At 39.3% G+C, this 12,202-nt stretch overlaps 1 protein-coding gene across 1 annotated transcript in view; it reads left to right on the forward strand.

Annotated features, from left to right (window-relative positions):
- The window catches only part of LOC133663029 (solute carrier family 15 member 2-like), a 30,060-nt gene extending 25,665 nt beyond the window's left edge, over nt 1-4,395 (forward strand). The window contains exon 23 of the mRNA XM_062067209.1: nt 3,834-4,395. Within this exon, the coding sequence (XP_061923193.1) occupies nt 3,834-4,013 (180 nt within the window). The 3' untranslated portion in view covers nt 4,014-4,395. The remainder of the gene's footprint in view (nt 1-3,833) is intronic.
- The last annotated feature ends 7,807 nt before the right edge of the window (nt 4,396-12,202 follow it).

The following is a 12,202-nucleotide window of genomic DNA, read 5'->3' on the forward strand; positions in this document are numbered from 1 at the left end:
GCTTAGCCACCACAATGTTGCAAGTCTGGATCCGGGGCTCCCACAGAATCTTGGCCTGATTGTTTTTAACTACCTTTGGTTATATCTGACCCCGCCTCTATTGATCTTGTATTGTTGTGCTGCCACAATTAGTGCCTCTGTGCTGTCTTTCAGTCCAGCCTTTTATCACTAGTATGTTTTCTCAATGTCAGCCATTTCTTCAATTTGTCAGCGGTACATGCCATGCACAGGCTTGTCTCTCCATGACAGCCTGTTTGATCCTGCTTCTTACTAGGCTTCTGTTGCCTGAGTCATTTCAGGTCACCCTGTGAGTCATCTTTTTCATGTATTCCTGGATGACTGTTGTTTCCTCCTGTATAGTGCCTGTGACACTCACTAGTCCTTCGTCCCCCTCTTTTTGATTTGTGTATAGCTGAAGGATGCTGGACTTAAAGTGGAATCCTCCATGCATTGTAAGAAGCTTTCTTGTCTTGATATCAATGGCTTGCATCTGTTTCAGTATCCAGGGCATAGGTGTTAATGGCCTTGATCTTTTTCTTGACATTTCAGCTAGCTTTTCAGGATCTGCTTTACCCTCTGTAGATATTTGGCTGAGGCTGACCTCTGAGCAGCCTCCTCAGCATTATCATTGTCCTGTGGGATCCCGGGTATTTATATTTGACCTGTATGTCTCTTATGTTGCCCGTAGGTCGTTCAACCCCTTCAGTTGCGATCATCTTCCCTCGTCTAGATGTAATTCTCGATATCATTATAGATATAATTTGCCCACACTTATCTCGTCCCAATGCCATTGCGATGTTGTTTCTGTATAGTCTTCTCATGTGAATCAGGGAGTCGATGTCACACTTGTTCTAGGCGTACAGTTATTGTCATCCATGAAGAGGAGTTGGCTGATTGTTGTTCCACTTCTAAACCGATATGAAAACCACTCTTGGTTATGATCTGACTGAAGGGGTTCAGGCCCATGTAGAACAGCAGTAGGGCAGAGCATCTCCTTGGAATATATACAGTCGTGGTCAAAAGTTTACATACACTTGTAAAGAACATAATGTCATGGCTGTCTTGAGTTTCCAATAATTTCTACAACTCTTATTTTTTTGTGATAGAGTGATTGGGTCACATACTTGTTAGGTACAAAACATTCATGAAGTTTTTTTTTTAAATGAATTTATTATGAGTCTACTGAAAATGTGACCAAATCTGCTGGGTCAAAAGTATACATACAACAATGTAAATATTTTGTTACATGTCCCTTGGCAAGTTTCACTGCAATAGGGCGCTTTTGGTAGCCATCCACAAGCTTCTGGCAAGCTTCCGGTTTAATTTTTGAACCCTCCTCTTGACAAAATTGGTACAGTTCAGCTAAATTTGTTGGTTTTCTGACATGGACTTGTTTCTTCAGCATTGTCCGCATGTTCTCAATCGGGTTTAAGTCAAGACTTTGGGAAGGCCATTCTAAAACCACAGAACTTACCTCCAGAAGGTTTTATCTTTGTCCATGTGATGTCAGATGAAACAAAAATTGAGCTGTTTGGCCACAATACCCAGCAATATGTTTAGAGGAGAAAAGGTGAGGCCTTAAATCCCAGGAACATCATTCCTATCGTCAAGCATGGTGGTGGTAGTATTAGGCTCTGGGCCTGTTTTGCTGCCAATGGAACTGGTGCTTTACAGAGAGTAAATGGGACAATGAAAAACGAAGATTACCTCCAAATTCTTCAGGACAACCTATCATCAGCCCGGAGGTTGGGTCTTGGGCGCAGTTGGGTGTTCCAACTGGACAATGACTCCAAACACACGTCAAAAGTGGTAAAGGAATGGCTAAATCAGGCTAGAATTAAGGTTTTAGAATGGCCTTCCCAAAGTCCTGACGTGTGGACAATGCTGAAGAAACAAGTCCATGTCAGAAAACCAACACATTTAGCTGAACTGCACCAATTTTGTCAAGAGGAGTGGTGAAAAATTCAAACAGAAGCTTGTGGATGGCTACCAAAAGCGCCTTATTGCAGTGAAACTTGCCAAGGGACATGTAACCAAATATTAACATTACTGTATGTATACTTTTGACCCAGCAGATTTGGTCACATTTTCAGTAGACCCATAAGAAATTCATAAAATAATTAAACTTCATGAATGTTTTTTGTGACCAACAAGTATGTGCTCCAATCACTCTATCACAAAAAAATAAGAGTTGTAGAAATTATTGGAAACTCAAGACAGCCATGACATTATGTTCTTTACAAGTGTATGTAAACTTTTGACCATGACTGTATACAATAAAAGAGGGACAAGTGGTAGGAAATGGATGGATGGATAATAATATGCCACCTTTGATGCTCACCTGTGCAATTTGCTTTGATTTGGCCTCCAGAGTTGTCTTCCACAGCCTCATCGAGTTCTTGATGAAGGATCTTAGCGTCCTGTTGATATTAAACAGTTCTAGGCACTCCAGTATCCATGTGGGTGGCTTTGAATCATAGGCTTTCTTAGATAGCTAGATAGATAGATAGTACTTTATTGATTCCTTCAGGAGAGTTCCCTCAGGAAAATTTAAATTCCAGCAGCAGTGTACAGAATTGAGATCGAATTTAAAAAGTACAAAATAAATAATAAAAAATGGTGGTATATGTTGTTGTTTTGCATCCCCCTTGTCAACTAGTGGCTGATGTTTGGCTCCCCTAGTGTTATTATCAATATGCTCATGTATTGATCCATGTCCCTACTCACTTTGGCTGCAACAGTGCCTAATAGGAGCTTCCATGTGGTGCTGTAGCAGGTTATAAGTCGCTAGTTTGATGGTACTGTTTACTTTTTGGGCTCTTTCATGATCAGGACTGTCGGACCTAGAGTTAGCAGCTGGTTCATTTGTGCTGCATAGTTGTTCATGGAGTGCAGTTAGCTTCTTACGGAAGGAAGTAAGTGTGAATCATGTCCAGCTCTCCATCTTGGACACTCTTGCTTGGATATCTGCCACTGTTATGACTACTGGGTCTTTTTCTGGGAGGTTGCTGTGCTCTGTAAGTCTGCCAGCCATTGAGCGTTGGTGTTGTGTGATTCCTCTTTCTCCCAGATACTCCTCCAATATTGCTCAGTCTCAGCCTTGGGTGGGTCTGTTCCAGTCTTGCTACTTTGCCACTGAGAGTCGACGTTAGCCCGGTTATTGCAGAACATCATGTTTATTCTCCTGGACTCTACTTCTCTTGTGTACCTCTTCAGGTGGATAGCTAAAGCCGTCAGTCTTTGCATGTCTCTGTTGCACTTTTAGCTTATTATTAACATTTTAAGATTGTCCTAACTTTTAGATTTAGGTTGAATGAGATTATTTTTCTGAAAAAAAAAACAAAAATAACCTGGCCTATTTTTAAGATTAAAGATTAAAGTACCAATGATTGTCACACACACACTAGATGTGGTGAAATTTGTCCTCTGCATTTGTCCCATCCCCTTGGGGAGCAGTGGGCAGCAGCGGCGCCGCGCCCGGGAATCCTGTTGGTGATTTAACCCCCAACTCCAACCCTTTGTTGCTGAGTGCCAAGCAGGGAGGTTATGGGTCCCATTTTTATAGTCTTTGGTATGACTCGGCTGGGATTTGAACTCCAGAAACAGCGCAAATGGGTGGATTTTTCCACAAATAATAAATGTTTTAAACAAAAATACTCTACACTTATTAAAACAGGGAAAAGTTGTATCGAAGGACGTACTGGAAAATATAATGTTGGGTTTAAGAGGATCCGCTCTACCAGTTCTATTCGATTCACTCTCTAAAATACGACACAATTAGTAATTTAATCTCATTCTTATTTCATATATATGCTGATTTCTATCTTTGGCAGTGGAAAGAATTTCTGCTGTTTGCTGGGTTGCTACTCAGTGTCGTCGTCGTCTTCTCCATCATGTCCTACTTCTACACATACGTGCAGCCTCAGAAGATGGACACGCTCTATCTGGAGGACAAGCGCGAGGACGATAACGTCCCGCAGAAGAACGAAGCAGGCGAGCCCACTAGAGTGTAGCGACAACCATGTAGGCCAGGGGTCCCCAAACTACTGCCATCATCCAAAATCTGGCCCGCGGGAAGTCCCAAGTTAAAATAAAACACGTTTTATTTATTTTTTAAATAATTTTTTAATGTATCCTTTCTCACCCATTCATCAATGCATTTTCTACCGCTTGTTACTCTTGGGGTCTGCTATCCGCTCAGGCAAATCATATTGTCTGAAAATGCATTTTCCCATTGATAACGTGACGTCAAGTGCGAGCTCTTTCAGTCAATTAGTGCGCGAGGAAAAAAAATGGCGAAATCGTTGGGGAAAAATAGTTTCCGAGTGTAGAGTTTTGACTTTTTGCAGTTTGTCTAATCTGCAAAGACACAGTGGCGGTGTTTAAAGAATTTAACATTTGGCGACACTATGAAACTCGCTACGGAGGGCAGTATGCGAGCTCGCTGGGCAAAGTGAGAGGAGAAAAGCTGGCTATGCTAAACCGGGAATTTGCTGCCCAGCAGAGTAAAATGCTATGCCAAACACAGGCAAACCTGTCATCTCTTCAGGCCAGCTTCGAGGTAGCTAAAATAATTGCTAGCTGTGGAAAGGCATTCACTGATGGGTAGTTTGTAAAGAAGTGTTTGAACGCCTTTGTCCGAACAAGAAAGATGCTCTGAATGCAGTGAGTCTGTCCGCATCTACAATTTCAATTACCATATATATATATATATATATACATATATATATATATATATATATATATATATATATATATATATATATATATATATATATATATATATATATATATATATATATATATATATATATATATATATATATATATATATATATATATATATATATATATATATACGTTTGTACATATATATATATATATATATATATATATATATATATATATATATATATATATATATATATATATATATATATATATATATATATATATATATATGTAGAGTGGCCCCTGGCCACATTTTTTTTTATTCCAATGCGGCCCCCGGGTCAAAAAGTTTGGGGACCCCTGATGTAGGCCGTTGTATCGTCTGTATTATATATTTTTTTTATATAATTAAGCAAGTAGACGACACAAGATTTTTTTCTTCCTCTGTCTTAAAAAATATTTCATACTCTTATTCAACAATATTTACATACACTTCGCTGTTGTATAAAGGCAGTCAGTCCCACAAATTATTAATACTGTAAAAAAAGAAAGAAAGGTGCAGGTACATTATGTAAATCATCTCCCGTAATTTTTAGTGGTTCAATTTAGAGGTTTGTAATTATGTGGAACATGTTTAATACTCAGATTTTGATCATGGTCTTCACTGCCTGCAAAAATGTTTCTCATATTTACAGTGTGTTTAAACACAAATAATGTAATAATGTACTGTACTTGTGTGCCTTTTTTTGGAGCTTCACAGCAACAACACTGACACTGTCACTGTTTTAAAAAAAAACGGTGCTTTAGTTTACAGTACCAGTCAAATGTTTGGACATTACACTAAAATATTGGTTTGGTTTTCAGAAATACCATTCAACCGAAACCGCAATTTGTTATTTTCATGAGAACATCAGAGGTATGTTGGATTACGGTGGTTATGTGGGAGCTGTCTTCCTGGATCTGAAAAGAGCTTTTGACTCACTAAATCATAATGTATTAATTTAAAAAATGTCCCACTTTAATATCTCTGATAGTGCACTCTGCTGGATGAGATCATATACTTGTCAAATAGAAAACAGACTGTTCAGGTCGGAAACTCAATGTCACCTTTCCTTAGCTGTTCAACAGGGGTACCCCAAGGCTCTATCTTGGACCCAATTCTGTTCAGTCTCTATGTAAACGACTTACCTACAATCTGCCCAGATGTTCATTTGCAATTATATGCTGATGATACAGTGCTCTATGTCTGTGAACGACTCTGACTGTCGTCCGGGTTCGTAGGGCCATCAAGGAAGGACATTGTGCTGAGCAGGTGTAGACTTCTTTATTATTTCAATAAAACAAGTCTTTTGCGGATTGCTTTTCAGCCTCGCCGTTCCCTGCTCGCTCCTCCGTCCGCTCTCCAGCAGCACGTCGTCTTCCTCGCGCTCTCACTCTCTCTCTCTCTTCGCTCCTTCCCTCCAGCTGCGGGCGTCGCCGTGTGTCTTGCGCTCTTTTCCGCTCTCGCTGGGCGTCCGCTTCTCTCTGGCTCCGGCCTCTCTCTCCGTCTCTCGCTGCATGCGTGGCTGCTGGCTCTCCAACTCTCTCCCTGTCTCTCTCGGCTGTCACGCTTTACAGAGAGGGGATTACCTGATTGGGCCCAGCTGCCCGACCCACGCACCAGTAGTCCATTTGGACGCGGGTCCACGCCTCCTCGCCGCCATCTTGGAGCGGGCCCCGGTGTGCCCTGCCCCGCTGACGGACTACCGGCCACGCCTCCTCACCGCCATCTTGGAGCGGGCTCGTTGTCGATCCCCTGGCCCCGCCTCCCCACAATGTCCAAGCTAAATCAAAACAAGAAGCTGCGACAAAACTATCAGCAGTGAATCCTGTTTACACCTCAATACCAAAAAGACTATGTTCTTCTCTTGTAAGTTAGCAGAGGGCAATCAACCGTCTGTAGTGGTTAATGGAGAGAGTCTTGATATCGTAGAAAAATTCAAATATCTTGGAGTGGTCTTTGACACAAATTTATCATTCAAAGCGCATGTTAAAAAAAATCACAAATATTGTTAAAAACAATCTGTCAAATTTCAATCACATAAGACCATTCCTCACTTCCAAGACGGCTAAAGTCTATATGCATGCCATGATATTCTCACATATAAATTATTGTTTCACTATTTGGACACACGCAACAGAAACTGTACTAAAGCCCATCAAGTCTCTCTTCAAAAGGGCAGTTAAAATCCTTGACAGGAAACCAATGCACTTCCACAATTGTATTATTCTAAAAAAAACTTGACATTATTGATCTGGATAGCCACCAGATCTTTATGGATGCTTGTCTCATCTACAAAGTTTTAAATGCGCTTGCACCCCTACCATTAGATTAATTCATTCAGAGAAGAAACAGTGAAGGACGGAGAACTAGGGCCTTGTCCAAAGGTGATTGCAATACACCAAGACGTAGAACAAAATTTGGTCAAATCGTCACCTCTGTAAGCAGTGTTGGGTTAGTTACTGAAAACCAGTAACTAGTTACAGTTACTAGTTACTTTATTTCAAAAGTAACTCCGTTACTAACTTAGTTACTTACACCAAAAAGTAATGCGTTACTGTGAAAAGTAACTATTTAGTTACTTAAATATATATACAGTATATATATTATTATTAATTTTTTTTTTTTTTAAGGCCCCCTTTAATGCGCTTTTAGCCTTCATTTCAGTACTGTTATTGCACTGGCGAATAATACAATCTGTTGATCAACTTGACATGCATTTGCATCACTGAACTCTGCTAAGCAATGTGGTCTACGTACAACACACAAAGATATGTTTCAAAGGGCCAATTTGTTTCAGGCCAGAACAAATGGACAAAACTATTTAAAATAGCTGCAACATAACATACATAAGTAACAAACAGCATAATAACAACATAGCTGTAAACCAAGGAAGGCACACACTACATACACAAAGCCTAACCAGGCGTTTTTCTCTCTCAAGGAATTCTGAAATGAAATCATGTCTGAAGCCCAGAACACTCTATGCATTTCCCCAGTTTTAGTTTAGAGAAAAGGAAAGATTGGCTTGGCCCACTAGGATCCCTCTTTATGTTTGTGAACTTTATAGTCTATACATTTAGAGTGATGTGATAATCAAACATTCTAGAAATCTAGAATGAAAGAGTATATAAGAGAATTGACAGAGTGTGTGTACCTTTAGTGCTGAATGATGAGCAGAAGCAGAGTTTGGAGTGTTTTCTTTAGCTCGCTTTCCATTTTTATGTACTCACTGTCCAGGTGCCATTTGACGCCCGGTATCATGCTAATTAGCTGCCTGAAATCGGGTGACTCCACTGTAGAAATAGCCTGCATGTCTTCTAGCACACACGCTGCAATGGCTCTATCAATGTTGTCCTGGCTAGCAGTGCCTTGTTAAAATCCAGCCGCTGTTGCTTAGGAGGTGAAGTGTGTCTGTCTTTACTAGCTTCGTCGAAGCATGCTGCTTTTGTAGGTGTTTCAGCAGATTTTAATTGCTGTTTTGGGCAGTAGATGGGATCTTTGATCCAAGACACAACTTACATTTAACTAAAATGTTCTTTTCTTTGTGGTTGACAAAAGAAAAGTAGTGAGAATATCTCCATGTTAAGACATGGAGATATATTCGCCATTATGTGTTGTTAGTAAACACAGACACGCCCCCGCCCCACACAGAGCGCGCCTCTTCTCCGTCGCCTCTTCTGCAGCGCTCCAATAAAACATACTCAGATCTTCTCAGTTTCTAGCCGATACTGCGTTATTTTAGTAACGCATCATGTAGTAACGGTAACTGAGTTACTGAATATAAAAAAATTACGCGTTAGATTACTATTTACCGCCGAAAGTAACTAACACGTTAGTCCCAACACTGGCTGTAAAAAGAACACAATCCTGGAATAAGTTACCCACACACATTAGAGACTGTGATAACTATCCACTTTTTAAAAAATAGCCTAAACACTGGATAAAAATAAATCAGACATGCACCCATTAAACCATTAAACACTGTTTCCAGACTCCAGCCTGTTCCAGTGGGCTTTTCTGGCCAGCGTATTTGAAGCTGTGAGTGAATTGTCTCTCCTGGTCTATTGTCTTGTAATTGTGTATTGCAACTGCTTGTCTTGTCTGTATTATTATGTCTTATTTATTTGGTTCTTATTTCTGTCATCGTGGTTTTAAAGTTTTATGTGTCTCACTGTGTTATTTTAGAAACCTGCCTTGGGACTACGGCTGAAAACTAGCATTTATGCTAAGTCCGGCGCATTTACACTGTTTATTCAAGTGTTGATTAATGAGCACTGCCCCAATTAAATATATGAAATACAATAATTCAATTTACAACACTGTTGTAGAAACCGAACAAAAACATGGACCGCCTGATCTTACTTTTCATGTTTTTGTACCTCCTTTATAAAACAATAATTATATTTTCCTCAGTAGCTGCTAAAATTGCGATCATGTTTTTTTCGACGTTGTGAAATGAGTGTAAAACGTACTTGTACTGTTTTCACATGCACTGATGATTTAGCACTTTATTGTGTTTTTGTAGTGAAGACACAAATATGTTTGTGGGAAGTTGACATGTGTCAAACATGAATAAAATGATTCATTCATTCAATTTATGTATGCTTTCTTTTCCAAAGCTCCCGAATTATAAAAAAAATCATTAAAACAGTATTGGGTGCTGCGGCGCAGGAATTTCGGCCCCCATCTTGAACCGGTCGTCTACTCTTCTTCGAGCAGCAGAAAGAAGAAGGAAGAACACGAAGCTATAGCATTGTGCTGCTTATTCTTGCGCAAATCGGCGGACCGTGGGAAACAGGTCACGAGGGATTATTTTTCACAAGTAAGAGTGAACTTTACGATTGGTTATATTTTATAAATTGAAGATTATTCTACGGTTTTTATGCCCACCGGCAAAATTGTTGCCAGTTACCTTTAAGCTTAGCTATGTTTAGTGCCCGTGTTCTGAACTGAAACTTTAATAGTCATATTTCATAATGATATTGTAGATACAAAACAAATATTAGTGGTATGACATTGACATTTATTTTATTTTTTTACACAGAATGGTCATCTAATTCCCAAATAGAGAGCTCGCAGTCTTAATATACATTTACTTGAAAATATAATCAACTGAACAATTTTAGCAGCCTTGCTGCATTGTCAAATACTATGCATCAAAATAAGAGTTTTGATAAATAAATGTTTAATTGACCTGTACTAAGTTCTGCATGACACAACTGTCAATACAACATGTATGCTGAAATTATGCTCATTTCAAAGTTTTTCACTGTTTTGTTTCTTATTTGCAGTGTATTGCAGGTCCTAGATCAGACCTGGTCATTCTGCGGCCCGCGGGCCACATCCGGCCCTTTGTGCGTCCCTGTCCGGCCCGCGTGAGGCCAATCATGAATTACAAAATAAATTTAAAAAAGTATATGTCGAGTGTGCAATACAACGGTGCTGCTTTTGTTTTGAAAAGCGCTATTTGTATTACATCCGTGTGGACGTATGCGCGTGCGTGATTGTGATTGAATGTGAACAGCTGCAATCACAAATTACAAAATAAAGTTGAAAAAACATCTATGTCGTGCGCGCAATACAACTGTGCTGCTTTTATTTTGAAAAGAGTTATTTATGGGCGTATGTCCGTGTGTAACCTGTGAGTGAAGGTGCACAGCCACAAGTGATGCACGGTTTACACCCGAGACGCTAAAAAGAGAAAAGTTGATGACGAATGGCGTGTTTTCAACAAGACATGGACTGCCAAGCAACGTTCCCTCCCAATTGCGCACTGCTCAAGCGTCCTCTGCGCACAGCAAATATATGCCACGCACCAAATCAAATCCCATCTGAATTCTAAACAAAATAAACACATTTATTCTGTGTAATTTTGCAATGCAACTTTGAGTGACAGTGACAACAAGCGGCCCTAACGGTGTTCGTCAACACCGTTCAATTATTGTAACGTCTATCGAGATGCTTCGAGGCCAGGAATTATATCGATCACTTTATTGAGCAAAACTGTTTATATTCGGCCATAACCACTCCAAAAACATTAGTAAAAAACTTCTATCTCGAAAAACTAGTCATTTTCTGCCGTACAAACCAGGCCAAAACCAACTTGTCATCTGTCACCAACACGCATACCACTAAACCACTGGTGCGTTTATGGCCACACAAAAAGTCGGACAACTCAAACACCACACAAAGTTACACTATGACTCCTCAGTCATAAGTGTGCTTATTTTACTGTCATTTATTATTATTGTTAATTTATTTATATTAATCATGGAATGCTGTTACTAGAGAAAGTTACAGGAATGCACACTTCATCCTATGCTTACATTTCATTGTGCAACATGAGGATGTTTAAGGGGAACTAAATGTGATCTCTGAAAGGGGTACAAATGATTTCCAAAGCAGTGATTTTGTTATAAAGTTAAGTTAGGTTAAATGAAAGTATAATTATTATTATTAAGAATAATAATAATAATTATTATTATTATTATTTATCTTACGGTATATATCAAAAATAATATTGAGCAAAATTTAATTGAAATATTGTCGATGTGGCCCTCCAGCAGTGCTCGGGTTGCTCATGCGGCCCCCGGTAAAAATTAATTGCCCACCCCTGTCCTAGATGCTTCTAAATGCCATATATTACACAACATTAGTGTTTTGCAGGTATCAGAAGGATGGTTAAATATGTTTATATAATGATCTCCTTTAAATCATTTTCAATATGCAGTTTTGTTCTTGTTGGATTGACCTTGTGTTCAGTGAACGCTCTTGCGTGAGTTCTCTCATTTCTGCAATCACATTGTCCTAAAAGTACACTGTATAAGTTCAACAAGAAACTGATCCCATTCCTAAAAACATAGATGCAAACTAATTATCTATCCGCCCTGGTAGCTGTTTCCAATTCTCATTCTCTATGAGTTTGCGTCCCTGTGATAAGCACTCAACAATTGGTGATGAAACATTACAGATGGATGTGATGGAAACTGTATTTAACTGCTTTGAAAGAACAACATTACATGCTGCTTTCTTGGAGGTTCTTGTTTCGCTATGATCAAAGTAATACGACTTTTTTATTGTGCAGACAGTCGTCCGTGATTGGATTTGTCATCAATATTGACACACTGATGCTGATGATTCCGTAACTGCTCAAAGTTCATCGGTATGTACTCACCTACAGGTTCACCCAGGATCCGTTGGACAATCTATTGATTTTCAATCGGAGCATCAGGTAGAGTTGATGATGTTTTAAAGGCCTACTGAAATGAATTTTTTTTATTTAAACGGGGATAGCAGATCTATTCATTGTGTCATACTTGATCATTTCGCGATATTGCCATATTTTTGCTGAAAGGATTTAGTATAGAACAACGACGATAAAGATTGCAACTTTTGGTATCTGATAAAAAAAAGGCTTGCACCTACCGGAAGTAGCGTGACGTAGTCAGTTGAACATATACGCAAAGTTCCCTATTGTTTACAATGATG

This window comes from Entelurus aequoreus, linkage group LG13 (genome assembly GCF_033978785.1).
Source record: "Entelurus aequoreus isolate RoL-2023_Sb linkage group LG13, RoL_Eaeq_v1.1, whole genome shotgun sequence".
Classification (NCBI taxonomy): Eukaryota; Metazoa; Chordata; class Actinopteri; order Syngnathiformes; family Syngnathidae; genus Entelurus; species Entelurus aequoreus.